Source organism: Corella eumyota, chromosome 2, assembly GCF_963082875.1.
Source record: "Corella eumyota chromosome 2, kaCorEumy4.1, whole genome shotgun sequence".
NCBI lineage: Eukaryota > Metazoa > Chordata > Ascidiacea > Phlebobranchia > Corellidae > Corella > Corella eumyota.
The window spans coordinates 15,419,155-15,442,184 of record NC_137491.1 but is presented as its reverse complement, the minus strand read 5'-3'; the positions used below and the strand labels follow the sequence as shown (position 1 = coordinate 15,442,184).

The 23,030-nt window shown below is 27.9% G+C and overlaps 3 protein-coding genes across 3 annotated transcripts; all 3 read left to right on the top strand.

The window, feature by feature from the left end:
• Positions 1-2,949: 2,949 nt before the first annotated feature.
• On the top strand, positions 2,950-5,729 carry LOC145743923 (uncharacterized). The gene is made up of 9 exons (XM_082561996.1): positions 2,950-3,057; positions 3,310-3,461; positions 3,718-3,888; positions 4,179-4,289; positions 4,630-4,792; positions 4,865-5,040; positions 5,165-5,275; positions 5,358-5,543; positions 5,662-5,729. The coding sequence occupies exons 3-7, from the start codon at positions 3,756-3,758 to the stop codon at positions 5,230-5,232; spliced, it is 651 nt and encodes a 216-aa protein (XP_082418122.1). The 5' UTR covers positions 2,950-3,057; positions 3,310-3,461; positions 3,718-3,755; the 3' UTR covers positions 5,233-5,275; positions 5,358-5,543; positions 5,662-5,729.
• LOC145742509 (uncharacterized) lies at positions 5,691-10,417 on the top strand. Its single transcript, XM_082560283.1, has 11 exons — positions 5,691-5,832; positions 6,137-6,304; positions 6,587-7,189; positions 7,274-7,441; positions 7,593-7,754; positions 8,027-8,188; positions 8,302-8,463; positions 8,748-8,909; positions 9,481-9,642; positions 9,783-9,959; positions 10,196-10,417. Exons 1-11 carry the CDS (start codon positions 5,691-5,693, stop codon positions 10,231-10,233), a joined length of 2,106 nt encoding a protein of 701 aa, XP_082416409.1. The 3' UTR covers positions 10,234-10,417.
• Positions 10,418-12,044: 1,627 nt separating this feature from the next.
• Positions 12,045-20,833, top strand: LOC145742508 (uncharacterized). Its single transcript, XM_082560282.1, has 18 exons — positions 12,045-12,063; positions 13,750-13,902; positions 14,183-14,353; positions 14,715-14,825; positions 15,251-15,413; positions 15,486-15,661; positions 15,786-15,896; positions 15,979-16,164; positions 16,283-16,453; positions 16,815-16,982; positions 17,258-17,860; positions 17,945-18,112; positions 18,264-18,425; positions 18,796-18,978; positions 19,276-19,467; positions 19,620-20,222; positions 20,305-20,492; positions 20,687-20,833. The coding sequence occupies exons 1-18, from the start codon at positions 12,045-12,047 to the stop codon at positions 20,831-20,833; spliced, it is 3,675 nt and encodes a 1,224-aa protein (XP_082416408.1).
• The last annotated feature ends 2,197 nt before the right edge of the window (positions 20,834-23,030 follow it).

Genomic DNA, 23,030 nt, shown 5'->3' with positions numbered 1-23,030 from the left:
CTTCAATTTTTTGCAAGTGTCTGCCAGTGTTTTTTTGCAAATTTTTTGCAAGTCTATATCTAATGCATCATAAGCCCGTTCAGTAGTTACATAATAAAACAACCATAACTATTGTTAACCAAAAAGAATTAACATGATGACAATAAATACATTTTTGCTTGTATTAAATGTGGTTGAAGTACTAAAGGTTAAACCTTTTAAATAAACTTGTAATGTATTCAAAAATCTTGATTTTTTTGTTGTGAAATTGTTGAAGAATACTTAGTCGTAAAAAATACTTACTTTATATTGTTTGGTATTTTAATACTATGTTGATTAATTTTGTTTTAAAAAGTTTTTTTTTATTTATGAACTGACTATAAGTTTGTTTTAAACTAAATGTAAGTTTTGTTATAAGTTTACGGCAATAAAAGTGCTGATTATATTTGTATCGATTAAAGTGCCTGGTTCGAAGTTGTTTTAAAATTGCCTGAATGCATTTGTATAAAAACACGTGTTTACTTCATTGTTTTAATGTAAAGTCTTCAATAAGTAAGTAGTGAAAAATTTTTTGTTGTATTGTTTTATTAAATTTGATTAAATACATAGATAGGTAGCTGTGCACAATTATACCAATATTTATAAATGCCAGACAAGCGACATACAGATAAATGCATTAGTCAGTAATTTAAGATGACTCAAAAATCAAAGGTAAGTTTAATTAAGTAAACACATTAAACTGATAGCCCAGCTTATATAAAAGTAGTATTAGTTTAGCTGTATATTAAAGTTACTTTAATAATGAATATTTTTTGCGTTATATATTTAATGCTAAGATTTGTAAATGGCAATGTAATAAGATTCCTATACTTTATTAAATAACAATATAAACTAGATTTATTCGACAAATAAATGAATGATGGTTCAAAATCTTTAAAGATGATTTGATTATAGACACTGGCAAACTATTTACTAAACTTTTTAACACACTTTAACATCTTTTAGCGGTGATGACAATTTACACATTCGATATATTTAATAAATATCAAATACTAATAAATGATTACATAACATTTATAAGCGAAATTAATTAGAGGTTATATAATGTAATAAAACGCCTAAATATAAAGAAGCACAAATATTTAAAACTTTGATTTTTCGCGATGACCCAAAATTTTTAAAACAGAGAGCGATAAATTTAATATTCAATAGATATGTCGGATTTACTAATAAGTGATAACTTGACTTCATTTAAGCCACGTTTTTAACTAAAATTGGAGTGTCTGATTATTATCTGCTTTTTAACACAATGTCGCAATTAAGGTTCTGATCGTCTATAAGCAATATAAGCGATCGAATCAATAAACAAGCGATTATTCCGTGAATGTCAATTACCAAAACTAGATAAACAAATTTGAGCTGTTATTTACGATAGTTACCAATGCGTAAACATTTTAATCCTGTAGTACTTTAAATAAGAGTTGTTGCGCGAAAATTTTTTAGCGGTGGTAATATTTCACGTGTCGTGCGATATATTTAATAAAAATTAATTTCTAATAAATGATTACATAACATTGTTAATCAAATTATATATAACTTTTGAACGTACAATTATGCAGAAGCACGAGAATTTAAACAAATATTTTTCTCACTGAATGCGATAGATTTAAAATTAAAGTAAAAACAACATGAATTACTAATTATTGATCATTTAACTTAACAATCAACTTTAGGTCATATTTTGCAACAACTACTTTGGTGACTGCCTTATTAGCTGCATTTTAATCCCTTGTCGCGATAGGGTGAGTATTTTTCTATACCCCTGATCGTACGTGCGCACCACAAACGCTAGTTCCAAAAATTTTGAACCAATATAAAAAGCGATCAATTCAATAAACAAACAATTATTTCGTAAATAACGATCACCGAAACTTGATAAACAAACTTGAGCTTTCATTTATGATAACTAACAATGTGTAAAAATTTCAATCCTCTAGCACTTTTAAAAAAAGAGTTATTGCGCGAACACCGAAAAAGAATAGTAGTAATAATAATAAGAATATCGACGATAACAATATGTTTTGAAATCGAAGATTTCGAACCATAATAAACGTTAAGTTATACCCATAGTACAAATTTAACCTAAAATTTGATTTTCCATGTCCTTTTTTAGGCTATTAAAAGACATGTTACATGACAAAAAATATATTTTAACAAAATGTAAGGTTATTTATGGACTCTATGTATTTTTTAAACATTTGATAGTTCGGTGAAGACAAGAACAAATAAGGTAAGCGTGATTCTAAACCTCTGATAAAATACAGATAAAATGTGAATTTGTGAAAACGATCTGATTCTTTATAAGTAAGCATAGAATTAAATATATATTTAAAAGCTTGACCCAAATGTTGTAAAAAGTTTAATAACGTATTCAATCTCAACGAAAGTGAGTGAAACGGGTATTAACAATAACAAATTCAAGCAAATATTTGTTTCTTAATGCCAATATGTAATTGTTAATTGTAAGGGAACCGAACAGGCTAAATATATTAAGCTCTATATCTGGGTTTTATTATTCAAGACGTTTCATTTTAAGAAGGCACTAGAAAAAAAGTTAATTTTATAATTTTTTTGCCAAAGGCCTTAGGCTTTCAAAAAGATGATAAACAAAAGCCTGTAATTTTTAGTCTTCTTTTTGGGTATGCGGTAAATAAAAAACTTTTTAGGAAGATTTGTGTATAAAAATTAAAATCAAAAATAATCTAAACTAAAAGTGATCTCGGTTAAATATTAAAAATATTGTTTGTTTTGGTAGTGCACTTAAGTTTAACATTTATATTGGATAAAGCTGGTTTGTTCAAAAAATGTATATTTTAGGTATGTATTATAGCTTTAGGCAATTGACTGCAGAAAACATAAAAACTTGTATTGCTGGATTTTTATGCGCTCATAACGTTGAGTTTAAAGATACGTAGATAACTGATGATAGCCCATTATTTTTAAATTTAATATAGAAATAGAAAAAGGGCTTAATGAAAATACTAATAGTTGCCATTGTTTTAATATTAATAATACTAGGTAAGCCTATATTTATTTTTTTATTTTTAAATCTTCTTCGTATCAAGTAGGCAGTCTACACTTGGTCTAAATATAGAGTCACGCCAAAACCTAAGTTTTTTTAATTTCTAAGACTTTCTTAATCTTTGCTATTTGGTGGTTTTTAAAAACGCTTAAAATAAAGTGCCGTTTTGAAATATTTTAAAATTAGAAAAGATGGTAATATATAATAAAGCACATTAATCCCAATATTTAATGCAACTTTATTTTTAGTTATTAACGGACAAGAAAAATGCCCCCGTGATTTGTCTAAAGTCCAGAAGGACATACTTGTAGAAAAAGATGTACGACTGATGCAGAGTGTAGAGGAGTACTTAAAGAATGTTTATGCGACGGAGGATGTGGACTTAGCTGTTTTAATCCAAGTATTTTATTTTACGCAATTTAATTGGTTGTTTTTAAACTTTAAAAATATAAAAATGAAACTAACTCTTGTAAAATTAACAAAAAAATTAACAAAAAAGGTTTTTTCTTAAAATTTAAATTAATTGTGATTTACTTTTTTGTAATACTTAAGTTGTGTTCAATATCTATACATTTAAAATTCTTTTTTTTTTAAATTTTATTTATTTGAAATTTTTTTTTGTTTATTTCTATTTATAACATTTAAAAGTTTTTAAGATGCAGCCTGTAACGAATTAGAGCCATTTCCAAATGGAATGATATCAGGCGAGCGAACCTATAACCAAGTTATAACCTATACTTGCAATCCTGGATATATCCTTGAAGGAATAAATCAAAGAATTTGTTTATCAACGAGACGTTGGAGTGGCAAAGCACCAGTATGCATTTGTAAGTTAAAATTTATACAACACTTTCTAATTTTACAGTATAGACATCCGGTTAAACTAATATTAACTACAAAGCAAGTTTTTTTAAGCTATGTTCCCTGTAGCATTTTAAAAATGAATATGCAATAATATTTAATATAAAGAAAATGCTATACAGACATAAGTGATACCCCAAGAGATCGGGTAAACAATGCAAAGCATAGATACAGTTTTTAGGTTAACAAAAAAGCTTTTATTTGCACATAGTTTCATATCATAACTAGATTTACTAAATTATGTTTAATATTTAAGACAGCAGTTGTGATTTTGAAAGAGGAGGTTCTGATTCGACTTGCGGTTTTATCAGTAAAAATTATGACTGGATTCGAGAATTTACCAGAGATGTTCCAAATGACTCAAGAGGTAATATATTTAAACTAATGATTTTTTGTGTAGTTGTACTTAATCAACACGACATTTTTTTAGAATGGTTTCTTTTTTAATCTAGTAGATAAATTGCTTTCTTATTTTGATCTTTGTTGATTGTATGTAACGCAAAGTAAAATGCTGTGAGTAAAAAGTGTTTAGTTATTGTTGCGACATTAAATGCTTCTTGTAGATTTATGTGTGTTTTTGCAAAGTTACTGCTGACTGGAGAACTACATTTTTCATATATTTTGCTATATATTTAGTAATAGTAAAAAAACATGACCCTTATATTGCAACAAGAAAATTAACAAGGAAAAAACAATTTTTTTTACAGGATTTGTATTAAAAACAAACTTTCAAAATGTCGGAACAAACACAATTTCCACTCTTCTTTTACCGGTTCTAACAGGACGAAAATGCATTAAATTCTTTTACAAGTTAAATCGATTACGCAAAGGTGATAAGTTTGTCGTGAACGAAGTTACTAATGGAGAAAGGTATGTCCTGTTTGGTAGAAGTATCAACAAAAATATTGGTACAAAGAATTTTTTGGTTTAATATTTTTCCAGACAAAAAATATGGGCGGCACTTGAACACGAACCGGAAGAAACTTGGTTAAATTCCGTCATTTTAATTAACAAAAGAAATAATTATCAGATTGAATTTAATGCAAATCGTGGAACCAGATCTATTTCACCCGTCATTGTTCTGGATAATATAACAATCGATGAAGATGAAAATTGTGGTAACTTTTAAAATTATTTGCGATTTTGGTTCTTAACACTCGAAATTTGTATATTTGAATCACCTATTGTACTTTACGGTCCTTGCTAAATATTTTGATATATTAACAAAGTAATTATGTATAGAAATAAGATGTTCGGAAAACACTTGTGGGAGAAGTGGAATATGTCGAAACAGAATTGACAGAATGTAATGTATTTGTAATATCTTCTACATCGGAGACCGTTGTCAAACAAGTTTGTATTTTTTAATCAAATAATAAAAACTAATTAATATTTTATAAAAACTTAACGATGAAAAAATGATATATTTGTTTAGGACTTGCTTGTACTGTACCTGAACCATCTGTTAACGGAAAATTGGTCGAATTGTCGCCTGGTAGTTTAATATCTGTGGGTCAAGATATAACTTATGCATGTAATCAAGACTATGTTCTTAGTGGGGAGAAAACATCCACTTGCATTTGGGGAGAAACTTTTTCATCAACAAGACCAACCTGCGAAGGTAAAACCTAAGCATCAAATTTAAAACAAAAAATTAAGTAGTTGGATGACCAAAATCTTTTGGTTCGCAATATCATTATTATATTGCCATAATAAAAGGAATATATTTATTTATTTAGAAAAGTTAGGAAATTGGAATAAATGGACAATGTGGGGTTGTAGTGTTTCGTGTGGAAATGGAACACAGACTAGAACAAGAATCTGTAGCGAACAAAATGAAGTTGGAATTATTTTATGTCCTGGAAGTTTAAAACAACAGAAACAATGTAACTTAGAGGCTTGTCCTAAACGTAAGTTATATTTTATCTTAGTGTAAGAAAAAAATATTTAAACAAACAAACATTTACTTTTATTTAAAAAGATAAACAAAAATAATTTCTAATGCACATTTAATTTGATATCTAATGAAGTCATTGCGTTAAAGTGTGGGTTTGTCGATCCATAGGTTTTTTTTACACTTTTTTAAATTTAGAATTTATGTTTTAAGGACAAATAAAAGTTGTGGACGTTTTTATTGTGCAAATATTTTAAACAAAACACAATAATACTTAATGCATAAAAGTTTTTATTGACATTATTTTTAATATGTATTAGGAGAATGGAGTAACTGGGTGGGAAGTACTTGTTCAGTGACTTGTGGATCGGGAGTAATTCGAAGAACAAGAAGCTGTTTAGAATCTAATTTAGTTGGATCTGCATCATGCGAGGGCCCAAATAGAATACTAGATTTATGTCGTTTGTTGCCATGTTTGCTCCTTCCAAGTAAGTCAAGAAAAAAAAATTTTGTTTGTTCTGCAAAACTAAAATTAAAAAAAAAATTATAAAACTGATTTAATTGCAGTGGTTTTATACAAGTACAGAAGTATTTGTTTTTTTTCTGTAAATTTTAAGGAAAATGTCAAACTTGGGCTCTTGTTACCTTTTTTTTGTAAGAGACTTCAAATGTAAAGTTTGTTAGTTTAATAGAAATTAAAGTTGATAATAAGCAATTAAAATGTTATCAATATAAATATTAATCAATAACAAAATAATTGTAAATTTTAGAAAGAGTTGCTTTACATGATTCGTCATGTCCAACTGGTTATGTTTCTGATTCACCAATTTGCTATAAAATTTATAACGAAAGTAGAAGCTATCTATCTGCACAGAGAACTTGTCTAGAACAAAAAGCAAAACTTCCCATTATTCGCAGTCAACAAATGCGGGACAAAATTTTATCTTACATTTTACAAGAAGATAGAGGTAGAAACTGGCTTGGACTCAACGACATTTTGGAAGAGAGAAATCTTATATGGGATGACAACCGAAAACTTGACAACTTACAATTTTTAAATTTTGTATCAAATGTGAAAACATTAAGATATATTGACTGTGCTGTAATATCATCTCAAACTATTTCATCAAGAGAGGCGGAAGGAGTTGGAAAATGGGATCATTCAATATGTACTCAACCAAGTACCTTTGTGTGTATTAAATTTGAAAGTTCAGTTACACCCTTAAATTTTACAATAGTTAATGGCACAAGTTTAAATTCTGCTTCTGGTGTTTACAACCCAATTCCTGGAGCACTTTACAACAAAGCCCCGGTTTATGAATTACTATCTGACAACAAAAAATTCTATCTGTCTCGAAGATACTTTAAAGGCTGTAAGTCGGTTTTTGAAATTTATTTATTTATTTTTTTTAAAAACAATAATTATTTACTGACCAAATAACTTTTATGTTGAACAGTGCATTTCTTTCAACTTGGATCTGCGCCATGGGCTACTGATATTACAAATTTTATTTTTATTTTCTCTGATCAAACTTACCTTCAAAATGTTAAAAGTATTTGGAATTCTGATGAAGATTATTCAGAAGGAGTCGGAATTAAAGTGGAGGTGGAAATTAATATATTCGGTAATATTTATTTAAAATATAAAGATCTTTTTATGTTATTATAAGTTTATAAATATAATATTAGCTACCGAGATATTTTAAATTACCTAAAACAGAAAAAACGTAAATATGAATAAGTTTGGCAAAACAATTTTATTTTAATGATTTTTAGGAAATTGGGCTGAATGGACAATGTGGAGTTGCTGTGTTTCGTGTGGAACTGGTACACAGACTAGAAATAGAATTTGTCGCGATCAAAGTAAAATTGGAACGATTTTTTGTCCCGGAAGTTCAAAAGAACAGAATCAATGTAACTTAGGCTCATGTCCTAAACGTAAGTGGATTTTTTTACTGTAAAAGTTAATATATCAATTCACAGCAATAAAAATACGAATAACAAAGCACGATTATTAGTTTTTTCGTTTTAATTGATTTTTTGTTGCACTTGAAAAAATAAAATTGATTTTTACACTTTAATAACCAAATATTATTACACGTTAAACTGACAAATGTACATGTTTGTAATCAGCGTTGTAAATATCATCTCATAAAAACGATATAAAGAAATTCTTGAAAGTTTTATATAAATTATTTAATATTTTTTAGGAGAATGGAGTAACTGGGTTGGAATTACTTGTTCAGTTACTTGTGGGACTGGAGTAATTGAAAGAACAAGAAGATGTCTAGGATCTAATTTGGTTGGAGCTGTATTTTGTGAAGGAGAAAATACAAAATCAGATTCTTGTAGTTTGTCCCCATGTTTGTCAGGTAAAAAATGCCTAATTTAAACCAACTTATATAATTTACATTTAAAAAAACACTTTGTAAATAATTATCATTAAATTTTTATACTCTATTGTTTTTATTTTTATGATCATAAGTAAATTGGGCTGATTGGACAACGTGGAGTTGCAGTGTTTCGTGTGGAAGTGGTTTACAGACTAGAAATAGAGTTTGTCGCGACCAAAATGAAGTTGAAAGGAATTTATGTCCGGGAAGTTCAATAGAACAGAAACAATGTAATTTAGGTGCATGTCCTAAAAGTGAGTAAGTTTTCTTAGTTTTAAAGCTAAACATATAAAGATGCAGCAAAACGTATTTAAAAATTATACAAACACGTTCATTAGTTTATTGTCTTATTTGAGTTTCTTTTATATTTAAATTAAACCAGTATTATTTATAACATTTAGGTAGTTAAATATTATTACACATTTAACATATGTATATTCAGTATTGGTAAATTTACCTAAATACCTATACAAAAAATGAATCAATATAAAAACTTAAATGTAAAAGTTTCACTTAATTTTTTTTAAACAATTATTAGGAGAATGGAGTAGCTGGGTTGGAAATACTTGTTCAGTTACTTGTGGTTCTGGAGTAATTAGAAGAACAAGAAGATGTCTAGGATCTAATTTAGTTGGAGCTGCATTTTGTGAAGGGGAAAATACAAAATCAGATTCTTGCAGTTTGTCACTATGTTTGTCAGGTAAAAAATGCCATATTCGAAAGAGATTAAGTGTTTTTTTATGCGGTTTTATATTCTGACCTTTGGATTTGTTATTAAAACACCGATTGGAAAAGTTGAAAATTGTTTAAAGTACACATGACGTGTCGTGGGTATAATTAGTTTTACTTCTTAAATGTGGTAACCATTATGTGACATATAAATACTACTTAGTTTTAACTGTAGAATTTAGTATTTGTGGCAAAAAAACGTTGGATTTCGTGTGATTAAATACGTAAAGATGTGTTATATTCTACAATTACATAACATTTGCTTAGTTTATTCAAATAATATACAAATTATTCCGCAATAAATTATAATAAAGTTACTTCTATGTTTGTAAGCATTACTTTTGGTAAAACTTTTCCATTTTACAAGCCTTTTAAGAAACAAACAATTACCAATATGCTGATCTGTAGAATTTCTAAGTTAAAGTAAGCTAATTTGTATCAAAAAGCAATTAATCTTGCTAATATTGCTGATTTTAAATTATTTTAGGCACTAATAACAATGCTTGTACTGAGATCATTGTTTCTATTTTAATGATTATTAGGAAGTTGGGGTGAATGGACAACGTGGAGGTGCAGTGTTTTATGTGGAAGTTGTACACAGACTAGAAGTAGAATTTGTCGCGACCAAAATGGAGTTGAAAGGAAATTATGTCCTGGAAGTTCAAGAGAACAGAAACAATGTAACTTGGGCGCATGTCCTAAAAGTAAGTTATTTTTTACTAAAATATATTAATCTATATTCTACTAACAAATAAGCACAATTAATGTTCACGTAGCAAAAGCCATACAAAAAGTATTGATATAACTTAATATTAACGTTTTACTGAAATTTTTGATACTCGAGGGGGAGAATGGAGTAACTGGGTTGGAAGTACTTGTTCAGTTACTTGTGGGGCTGGAGTAATTACAAAAACAAGAAAATGCCTAGGATTTGATTTTTTTGCGAATGCAAAAATATTATGCGAAGGCAAAAATACAAAATTGGTTTCTTGTCGTTTATCGCCATGTAGGCGTGTTTTAGGTGAGTGAACAAAATAAATTTTCCATTGTCAGTAAAAATTTAAAAAAAAAATTTTTGTGTGGGCAGATTTACAAACTAAACTACTAAACTTGTCTAATGTACAACATTGTTTTAAGTTAACATATTTCTTTTAAATTTATTTAAGCAAATGTGGTTGTTTAAATATGCCTATTTTTATTTTTGTGCTGTTGAATAACATACATCACTTTATATTTTGTTTTTGTACCACAACGTAGAAAGACTAAGACCATGCTCATCTTGTCCACTTTTCTAAATTGTTTCCCTGCTATTGAAGTCTTCCATAATCAACAAATATCAAAAAGCAATCACATCGCATAGAAAAATACGCGTTTTATAAACAAAAAAAAAACGATTTTAAATATTGGTAGTTATTATATATTTTTATTTCATATAGCCTACATTTAAAAGCTATTGTTTTATTTTAAAATATGACATTAGATTTTTTAAGATGTGTAGTCTAAAATTTTTTTCGATGTTCAACTTCTAAAATTTTTAAATTTAGCAATTGGTTTATCTTAATATTTTTTTTCTAAAGCAACATTTTACAATTAATTTACTGTTTAACCAATTTATTTTTGCCAACACAATATTTTACAGTTAGTTTGATTATTTTTTTTATATGTTGATATTAAATAAAAAAATACAAATATAATTTACCAATTTTAATATTTTAAGTAAATTTACAATAAATTTTATTTCTAGCCCTATTTTCAACTCGATTATGACCAGGTCTTTATAATTTTAAAATCGCGATGAATATTTATATTAAAACCTCGATAATTCATACAGATGTAATAAATGCCCACACCAAGGAAAAAATGTTTTTAAAAACTTTTGAAATTTGATGACCTATAAAAATGCAGACACTGAATAAACCTTTTTTTGTTGGAGGCAATAAAAGCACTGATTACATTTGAATTGTCGAAGTGCCTGCTTTAAGTTTTTATGGATTCCTTATTAAATTAAAATTAAATTAAGAGCCTGTTTTACCACAAATGCTTTAATATTGTTAAAAAAGTAGATGTATGTTGATCTAATTTTATTAGTATATATATAATAATTAACACCAACTAAAAGTTTGCGAGCGTGTTAGAAGAACTTATAAAAGAGAATGTAAGTTTGATTATGCATGCACGGCGTTTGACACTTTAACTTTAACCGAGCAAAAAAACATTAATTATAAAACCTTTAATGTTAACTATTTGATTCAAACAGATTTAAAAACACATAAAAACATTAATGTTAACTTTTTGAAAACATTAATGTTAACTATTTAATTCAAACTGTTTCGTCTTGTCAGACATTAAAACAATTAAAACAAATGCCTGAAAATGTTACTCTATTTTTTTATTTTGCATATTAAACTTATCATATTTAATGTAAGGTGTTCATGTAAAAGGGGTTCAAATGTTTAGCCACCGTTCTTACTAAAATGTAAGCAAGTTGCAAATAAACTTAAAAGCTACATAATTGGGCAAGTTTCACATTATAGTGTTTTTAAAAATATATTGATATACATACTCTAAACCTATATTTACTCTCAATATAAATATTTAACCCTAACTTGATAAACACAATTATTATTATTATTTTATAATCGCAGTAAATAAATATTTTATAATTAAGATAATACATAGATATCATACGTGTTATTTTTTCACTTTAAAAACAGATTTTGTATTAAAAAAAACTTTTTGTTTGTTTTGAACAAAGTGTAATTTTTGTCTTAGTTTTTTGTTTTAAGTTTCCGGCGATAAAAGCACTGATTACATTTTAACGTTACAGTGCCTGGTTCGAAGTTGTTTAAAATTGCCTAAACGCGTTTGTACCAAAACACGCGCCTTCTTTACCGTTACTGTTTTTCCTTAACCTTAAAACAAATATCGGCTTTATATTTTATATCAATCCAATGCAAAGGGATTGATATGTCAGAAGTAAGCTCGTATTGTGTCGTTAGTATAAATTAAAAAAAGATTGCTAGCCGTTCCTAGTATATATATATGCATATATTTATTAATACCAAACAAACAACATATGGATAAATACACCAGCAAGTAATTTAAGATGACTTATAAAATCAAAGGTAAGTTTAATTATGTAAACACGTCATTGAACATGTAGGTTTAGAGATTTAAATACGGTGGTGACGGAAGGTCATTTGTTTAAACAATTTACTCGTTTTTGTATAACATATAAGGTATTATACTACCATATTGTTTTTATATAAATATTTAGGCATGTTTTAAATCACGAAATTGATTTTGTCACTTTTCAATGTAACATTTATTGCATACATTTTCATTGCTTTTGTTGATGTGCGATAAACCTAAACAAAGATATAAACGTTATGATAAACAATTGTTGTATATGCCTATATGCATATTACAATGTATATCGATATTATTTTGTACGTCACTTACAAAAATTTTAACAAAATCTAAATTCATTTTTATCGATGTTTAAGTCGTGTTAATAATTCGGCATTATTTGCACTAAAGCTTAAATAGTTATAAAACAATCAATAGAAACCCAAAACTGTTTCAAATTGGGATTCTTTTTAAATTAAATTATATCTAAGTGACATAGCTAGTTTTTTTCATCAAATAGTATGTTTTTTGTAATTAAAACACCATTTTATGTTTTCTGGAAAAGTCCTTTACCAATTTAAATTTAGCAATAACAATTGCCAAAATGAGGAATGTCAATTTTGTGATTTGATTAAAAAATAGAATTACCGTTTTTAAAGATAACTACATAAATGCAAATTATTTCTGAATCCGATTATTCTTTTATTTTCAATATTTTTTCAAGCGCATATTTCATCAAGTAATTCGAAACGACGTATTTTTAACCAGATCTAACTAAGATAATAAATTGAGATTTTAATTTTTATCTAGTTTACTTAAAACAAAAACTTTTTTGCCATTTTTTAAAGAAACACTTTAGGCGAAAAACTTTTATTTCGTCATTTAACTATACGCTTAAGGCTTTCGGGTAGACGATAAACAAAAAATCGCAATAATATACAAACTTGTAAAAAAATTTTTTGTATAATGCATTGCATAGATTTTAAATTAACTTGATCGAGAATTGAAATTTTTTGCTACGGACGTAGTTTAAATAACAGCAATCAATTTGCAGTAATGGTTTTTGAAAATTTTACTTGCTTATTGTCAAATAAGTCGATTTGTTAGAAAACTTTTTTTGCAATCAAACTAGTACAACTAATTTACATATAATAAAATTTAAGTTATTTTAATGTGCTGTTAAATTGTTAGTAAGGTGGTTACGAGTTATAATTTTTTACATAAATTAAAATTCTTTAACACGGACAATATATTTTTTTTATATATTATTTTTTTTTTAGAAAAAAAATAAACAAACATGAGATTATTGATTATTTTTGTTTTTGTTTGGACAATGAAAATACCAGGTAACACTTGTGTTTTTTTTTAAATTATTTATTTATTCTTGATGTAGCAATTTCATTACGGTACAGTTTCTAGAAAAAGCAACATTTGCTAAACGACTACGATTCCAAGTGTCGGTTTGGGTTTTAGATATTGTTAATCTGATTATATTGCTTGATTAACTTTTAAATTTGGTATAAGTTTGCTTTGTGTTTAGGCATTTCTTAAGAATGCTACCACACTAAAGCAATATTTTTTATATATAATACGACAAATAAATGATATATTATTTAATATCATATAGTTAAGCACGTTATTATTTATTTGAAGGCCAAATATTTAAAGTAATCCTTTTTAAGTTATTAACGGACAAGAAGAATGTCCTTACGATGCATCTAGGATTCCAGAAGGACATACTTGTAGGAAAAGATGTACGACTGATGCAGAGTGTAGAGGGGTACTTAAAGGATGTTTTTGCGACGGAGGATGTGGATTTAGCTGTTTTAACCAAAGTAAGACTTATCTGTTATTTTGCAATTTTATTTATAATAAAATATTTTTAAAATTAAAAAAAGATCAAATATGATAACAACAATCAACTTTAACAAAGTTTTTACAAAACCAATAAAGATATGTTATGTTAAAAATTTTTTAACATTAAAGTTATTATTTTATTTAAATATATATTCTTTTTAAATATATGCCACACTGTGTGGTTTTTTATTATCTTTTTTTCTTAAAAATAAATATTTGTATAAGATTTGTAAAAATCCTTTTTTTTACCTATTTAAGATGCGGCATGTTATGAAGTAGAGCCATTTCCAAATGGAATAATAACAGGCGAACGAACCTACAACCATGTTATAACCTATACTTGCAAACCAGGATATATCCTAGATGGAAGAAATCAAAGAATTTGTTTGTCTACAAGACGTTGGAGTGGCGAAGCACCAGAATGCATTTGTAAGTTATCTTTTATAGAACATTTTTATATTTAAAACTCAGGTTATAATTTAGAAACTAGGCTATTAAAAAATAGGGTACATTTTTATAATTTAAAAATTAGTTTATATTAATAACAAAAACGACTGCACTTACTGCTAAACTGACATCACCTAACTGGAATAGCTAAACAATTTATTTTAGTTACTAAAATATCTATGCTTTAATACATAGTCAGTAAACTGGTGCTGACGGCAAATGTGTATTTTTCAGTAGTTTTTAGATACACATAAAACCGTCTTTAGGTTATTTGCAAATATATTATTGATTTTATTATATAATTGCATTACATTTATTTAATCTTGGTTCTTAAATGTTAAAGACAGCAGTTGTGATTTTGAAAGAGGAGGTCCTGATTCGACTTGTGGTTTTATCAGTGAAAACCATGACTGGATTCGAGAGTTTATAAGAGATGTTCCCAATGACTCAAAAGGTAAAAAAGAACGAACTACGCAAATATTTATTTTAATTGTAAATATTCACGGTAGTTTTGGTTTTGCAATTTTACTCAGAGTATTTTAAGGTGTGGTTTATATTCAACTTACTTGATAAATTGCCTTGTGTTTCGTCTTGTGCCGATGGAATTAGGGCAAACTAAAACTTTTGTTGTGCATGCTGTAAAAAGTTGTGTTTGATTAAAAGTTTCATGACCTTTAAAAATTTTGTGAATTAAATGTTTCACGAGTTTTGGGCGTTTTTGTTGAGGATGTAACAATAAATGCTTTTGTAAATCCATGTGGGTTTCTGCTGACACTAATATTTTTGGATCTTGTTAACTTAACAGTTGTTTTAGATTTTTAAAACCGTTACAGAATCGAAAAATTAACAAAAACTATAAGTTTTAAATAATTTTTACAGGATTTGTATTACAAACAAACTTTCAAAATGCAAGAACAAACACAAATTCCACTCTTCTTTCACCGGTTCTAACAGGACGAAAGTGCATTAAATTCTTTTACAAATTAAATCGATTTCGCAGAGGTGATAAGTTTGTCGTGAACGAAGTTACCAATGGAGAAAGGTATGCCCTGTTTGGTAGAAGCATCAATAAAAATATTAGTACAAAGAATTTGTTGGTTTAATATTTTTCCAGACAGAAAATATGGGCGGCACTCGAACACGAACCTGAAGAAACTTGGTTAAATTCCGTCATTTTAATTAACAAAAGAAATAATTATCGGATTGAGTTTAATGCAAACCGTGGAACCAGATCTATTTCACCCGTCATTGTTCTTGATGATATAACAATCGATGAAGATGAAAATTGTGGTAACTTTTAAAATTATTTGCGATTTTGGTTCTTAACACTCGAAATTTGTATATTTGAATCACCTATTGTACTTTACGGTCCTTGCTAAATATTTTGATATATTAACAAAGTAATTATGTATAGAAATAAGATGTTCGGAAAACACTTGTGGGAGAAATGGAATATGTCGAAACAGAATTGACAGAATGGAATGTATTTGTAATATCTTCTACATCGGAGACCGTTGTCAAACAAGTTTGTATTTTTTAATCAAATAATAAAAACTAATTAATATTTTATAAAAATTTAACGATGAAAAAATAATATATTTGTTTAGGACTTGCTTGTACTGTACCTGAACCACCTGTTAACGGAAAATTGGTCGAATTGTCGCCTGGTAGTTTAATATCTGTGGGTCAAGATATAACTTATGCATGTAATCAAGACTATGTTCTTAGTGGGGAGAAAACATCCACTTGCATTTGGGGAGAAACTTTTTCATCAACAAGACCAACCTGCGAAAGTAAAACCTAAGCATCAAATTTAAAACAAAAAATTAAGTAGTTGGATGACCAAAATCTTTTGGTTCGCAATATCATTATTATATTGCCATAATAAAAGGAATATATTTATTTATTTAGAAAAGTTGGGAAATTGGAATAAATGGACAATGTGGAGTTGTAGTGTTTCGTGTGGAAATGGAACACAGACTAGAACAAGAATTTGTAGCGAACAAAATGAGGTTGGAATTATTTTATGTCCTGGAAGTTTAAAACAACAGAAACAGTGTAACTTAGAGGCTTGTCCTAAACGTAAGTTAAATTAAATTAAAATATTAAACTAGATAATTAATAAATTCATTATTGGTTTATTAACTTTTTTATAAAGATTAAATATTTTTTAAATATTTAAATAAACAATCATTTACTTTTACTTGAAAAGATAAACTAAAGTAATTTTCTAATGCACATTTAATTTGATATCTTATAAAGTCATAGCGTTAAAGTGTGGATTTGTCGATCCTTAGGTTTTTTTTTCACTTTTTTAAATTCAGAACTTATTCTTTAAGGACAAATAAAAGTTGTCGACTTTTTTATTGCGCAAATATTTTAAACAAAACACAATAATACTAAATGCATAAAAGTTTTTGACATTATTGTTAATATGTGTTAGGAGAATGGAGTAACTGGGTGGGAAGTACTTGTTCAGTTACTTGTGGATTGGGAGTAATTCGAAGAACAAGAAGCTGTTTAGGATCTAATTTAGTTGGAGCTGCATCATGCGAAGGCGCAAATAGAAAACTAGATTTATGTCGTTTGTTGCCATGTTTGCTCCTTCCAAGTAAGTCAAGAAAAAAAATATTTGTTTGTTTTGCAAAACTAAAATTTAAAAATAAATTATAAAACTGATTTAATCGAAGTGGTTTTAGTATACAAAAGTATTTTTTTCCTGTTAATTATTAAGAAAAATGTCAAACTTGGGTTCTTGTTACTTTTTTTTGTAAGAGACTTTAAATGTCAAGTTTGTTAGTTTAATAAAAATTAAAGTTGATAATAAGAATTTAAAATGTTATGAATATAAATATAGATCAATAACAAAATAATTGTAAATTTTAGAAAAAGTTGGTTTAGATGATTCGTCATGTCCAACTGGTTATGTTTCTGATTCACCAATTTGCTATAAAATTTATAACGAAAGTACAAGCTATTTATCTGCACAGAGAACTTGTCTAGAACAAAAAGCTAAACTTCCCATTATTCGTAGTCAACAAATGCAGGACAAAGTTTTGTTTTACATTTTACAAGAAGATAGAGGTAGAAACTGGCTTGGACTCAATGACATTTTGGAAGAGAGAAATCTTATATGGGATGACAACCGAAAACTTGACAACTTACAATTTTTAAATTTTGTATCAAATGTGAAAACATTAAGATATATTGACTGTGCTGTAATATCATCACAAACTATTTCATCAAGAGAGGCGGAAGGAGTTGGAAAATGGGACCATTCAATATGTACTCAACCAAGTACCTTTGTGTGTATTAAATTTGAAAGTTCAGTTACACCCGTAAATTTTACAATAGTTAATGGCACGAGTTTAAATTCTGCTTCTGGTGTTTACAACCCAATTCCTGGAGCACTTTACAACAAAGCCCCGGTTTATGAATTACTATCTGACAACAAAAAATTCTATCTGTCTCGAAGATACTTTAAAGGCTGTCAGTCGGTTTTTGAAATTTATTCATTTATTTTATTTAAAAAAAATAATTATTTACTGACCAAATAACTTTTATGTTAAACAGTGCATTTCTTTCAACTTGGATCTGCGCCATGGGCTACTAATATTACAAATTTTATTTTTATTTTCTCTGATCAAACATACCCTCAAAATGTTAAAAGTATTTGGAATTCTGATGAAGATTATTCAGAAGGAGTCGGAATTAAAGTGGAGGTGGAAATTAATATATTCGGTAATATTTATTTAAAATTGGAAGATCTTTTTATGTTGTTATAAGTTTATAAATATAATATTAGCTACCGAGATATTTTAAATTACCTTAAACAGAAAAAACGTAAATATGAATTAGTTTGGCAAAACAATTGTATTTTAATGATTTTAAGGAAATTGGGCTGAATGGACAACGTGGAGTTGCAGTGTTTCGTGTGGAACTGGAACACAGACTAGAAATAGAATTTGTCGCGACCAAAATGGAGTTGGAACGATTTTTTGTCCTGGAAGTTCAAGACAACAAAATCAATGTAACTTAGGTGCATGTCTCAAACGTAAGTAAAGTTTTTATTGTAAAAATTATTTTCGCGGGTATTTTAATTTCTGTGGATTGAGACGTAATTTATGCCTGCAATCAAAATGAGAGGATAAAGAAAATTTATAGATGCATCGCAGGCGAAACGCTATTATTGCCCAAACCAACCTGCGAAGGTGAAAGCAAATATTTTTAACATATATAAACTCCTGCTAAGCCAACACTTCAGCAGCTTTATTTTCAAGCAGTTATAATCATAATATTTTAAACTGCCAAAGTCAACTTAAAACTGGGTCGGGATACCCGATTACTCTATGTTTAGACCATAGAAACAAACTTCCTAAATCGGGGGTACAGAAGTACAATAAAGGTATTTTTGTCTTTCGTAGACAGCTGTGTTGTTGGACCATTGCCAGTCAATGGACAGATATTAAATAATCGACCAGGATCTGTTGTTGAACTAGGTGGTAGGATTAAATATGGTTGCAACAGAGGATATTATACTACTACTCCCAAATATGCTACATGTATGGCAAGAGGAGTTTGGTCAATGGACACACCAACATGTGAAAGTACGGTTGTTATTTTTTTATCATTAATTACAAAAATAAAAATCTAAGTTATTATTTTATCAACTAAGATACGAAAGTAAATCCAGCTTAAATATACCTGCAAGCCGTTGTCTGTGCAGAATAACAAGCTAACCAACAAAACTAAACCCTTATTCTAGTATGTCAAATTTTAGCTTGGTATATTTACGCAAATGTGTTCATATAAAATGATTTGGGATTTATTTTTTTTTTCCTTTATTTCGTTTCAAATAAAACACCACCTTAATTGTTTTGTGTAACTGATGTAATGCTACACAGATCGAAAATGTCCGGATCTAGAACTTTCTGAAAGAGTCACCGTTTCTCCCGATATAACGATTTGGCTTTTTCCCCGAGTTGCTACATTTTCATGCCCAGATGGTTATCAAATATCAGGATCTCCTACCGCAATATGTCAAGATGATCGGACATGGTCTAGTAACGAACCGACTTGTATTAAAATGGTTGCAGGTAATTAAGATGTTTATCAATTTATTTGTCATTAATATATATTTAATGTTTTACATAAGATTAATGTCATTCTTTATAACTTAAAGTTGACTTGATATTGACCGGATATTTTAACTCGTTTCTTAAATTTAATTTGTATTTATAATATTTAGAAAGAGTTGTTCCAAAAGTTTCGTCATGTCCAACTGATTATGTTTCTGATTCGCCTAACTGTTATAAAATCTATAATGAAAATAGAAGCTATCTATCTGCACAAAGAAAATGTTTCGAACAAAAAGCACGACTCGCTATAATTCGCAGTCAGCAAATGCAGGACAAGGTGTTGTCTTACATTTTACAAGAAGACAGAGGTAGAAACTGGCTTGGTCTTAGTGATATTTCGGAGGAAGGAAATCTGGTGTGGGATGACGGCCGCGAATTTAATAACTTACAATATTCAAATTTTGTATCAAATGTTCAAACATTGGTGAATGTTGACTGTGCAATATTATCATCGCAAATTTTTTCATCGAGAGAGGCGGAAGGAGTTGGAAAATGGGATCATTCAATATGTACTCAACGAAGTTACTTTGTGTGTATTAAGTTTGAAAGTTCAGTTACACCTGTAAATTTTACAATAGTTAATGGCTTAAATTTATCTTCTGCTTCTGGTGTTTACAACCCAATTCCTGGAACACTTTACAGTGGTGCGCCGGTTTATGAATTGCAATCTGAGGGCAAAAAGTTTTTTTTACGTCGAAGTAAATTTAAAGGCAGTAAGTATATTTATGGAATTCAGTATTTCTTTTTTTTTTAACAAAAAATATCAACTTATTAAATTGCATTAACGTTAATCAGGGTATTTTTATCAACTTGGGTCTGCTCCATGGGCTACTACAATTGAAAATTTTATTTTTATTTACACTAATCGAACGTACCCCCAGAGTATTGAAAATACTTGGAATTCTGACAGAGATCACCCACAAGGAGTAGGGGTCAAAGTTGAAGTGGAAATTAATGTAATCGGTAATATTCAGTTTGATTATGTAAAAAATATTTATAAAATCATTCTTATCGAATTAACACAGTATCAAATTAAACAATTTTTATTAAGACTATTGGCAAAATAACACTATTTGCCAAATAATTTAATTGCCATAATAAATAACTTTATTAAAAACGTAAAAATTTAAGATAACCTGCAAAGATCAAGGTTTTTGTTTATTATTATTATTATTAGGAAGTTGGGCTGAATGGACAATGTGGAGTTGCAGTGTTTCGTGTGGAAGTGGTACACAGACTAGAAATAGAGTTTGTCGCGACCGAAATGGAGTTGGGACGATTAGGTGTCCTGGAAGTTCAAGACAACAAGAACAATGCAACCTAGGTTCATGTTAATAGTAATGGATGTACCGATCGAAAACAATTTGGCGGTTTTTCTCAGAAAACTAACCGCAAGTTTTTTTTCCAAATAAGGTATGTCCTGATTGAAAAAAACTTCGCGGCTTTGTTTAGAAAACTAACCGTAATTTTTCCCCACTGCAAATCAGGGCAAAGCACATTTTTAGCAAAACTCTAGCCCAAAAATTTTTTTAAGAATAAAGAAAACCTAGAACTCTATTCTTTTTTCTCAAAATGCAAAAAATTCGAAAAAATTTTTTTTTAAAAACTTATATTTTTTTTAAACTCAACAAAAAAAATGTTTTATCTAAAAACTTAAACTTTTTTCTCTCTAAAAACAAAGCGCAACGCTTCAAAAATTTTTTTTTGTCAATTTTTCTTCGGCGAGGAAGGAAGCTGGGTGGCATTATTAATGGATATTTTTTTTTTTGTGTTAAAAAATAAATAGTGTTTATTTTGTTTGTAAAATATTAAACAACCTAATTTTTTAAAGTTTTTAAAAATTTAACATGTATTTTTTTTTTAATAAATTTACTTATGTTGTAAATTTATCGAAATAAAAATTACATAAGTTATTGTTTTTTAGCTGCTTTTGTGGTTTATTAACATATACCTAAAGGTTAATAGCAAAACATTTTTGTTATAGCAAAACACAGAATATAAAAAGTACAAAAAAAAAATTTTAACATTAATAAAAATAAATAAATACGTGCTGTGGTTTTTGGTGAAAAAAGTTAACAAGTAAAATTTGTTTTAATAATTAAACTAAATATAGTATTAAAAAAATTTATTCATCGTAAATTGACATATTTTTTCTAAATAATAGTTTGTGTTTTCTAAGCTAAATAAAAAAAAAACTTTAAATATTTGTGTAGATAATGCATTTTGGTAATAAAACAAAAATATTGCGAAGAAAGTAAACTGTCAAACCAATGGAGTTATAGTGTACGTGTACATTGTTGGTTTAAATAAAATTATGATAAAAATTATATTAACTTGTTATAATAACCGAAAACAACACAGGGTAAAATTAGTTTTAGCACTGTTATGATATATATTTTTATGTACAGTTTTTTTTCATATATACATTTCTATAAACTTAACACATTTTTAAAATTTGTTTACTCTTAATTTTAGTATATAAAGCTAACTTTAAATTTTTATGTTTTTGGTAATTTGTTAAAGATTAATTTTGATAAAATTTTTTAAAACTACAGCGTTTTTCGACAACTGACTTTTGAGTAGTAAAAGTGCGCTGTAATTTCGTTCACAATTTATGAATTAAATAAAATAAACAACGCTTCAAATAGCATGCAAAATTTAAACCTTTACATTAAAATACTCGATTTTAACTTTTCTATATTTGATTTTTTTAGCTAGCTGTGGACGCACTTTAAAAAAAAAACGTGAAAAATATTTAGTTGACGTTGACCAAAACTTTAAAAATAAATATTTAATTTATTAGGATTTCAGCTTTAAATTACATGGGTGCGTGTAAGGACTACAAAAAACTTAAAAAGTAAATTACATGGGTGCGTGTAAAGCCTAATAAAAACTTCTAGCAAATACAAAACATATAAACTGCACATTTTAAAATTTAATGCTGAAACATATTAGGATAATAGTTATTAATTGGATATGATTTTTGTGTTATCACAGCGCTAAAATAAATTGATATCACGTCGTTTTTAAGCCATACGCTGGGTTCTGAACACACTAAAAAAATCTAGTTTAAGGTATAACGGAAGATCCTTTTTACTAAAATAAAACTGTTATTGAGAATTTTAAAATTAAAAGAAAAAACAACGAAACATATTTTTATTTATTGTAGACATACAACGACGATTTTTTTATTTCCTTAATTTTATATTCATTTTTTTATGTCAGCAATTAAATTTTATGTCGGTCGTTATATAGCTGAAAAATTATGCAATGAAGGCTTTTATTTTTTCTTTCACTGAAGTTTTGCAAAGCAAACATTTTTGAACATTTTTTAAACAATTCTGGCAGCAAACCAAGTGACCGCAGAGAAAAAATAAAACGCTACTAGCCTGATTATGGCAGTTGCGACAAAGCCTAGATCTTTCGAGACTTTGTAATTCCTGAAATGCATTTGATATTGGATTTTCGTGTGGTTTAGTCTCGGAAAAAATAGTTTCAGTTTCTAGTAGGCAAGTTATCCA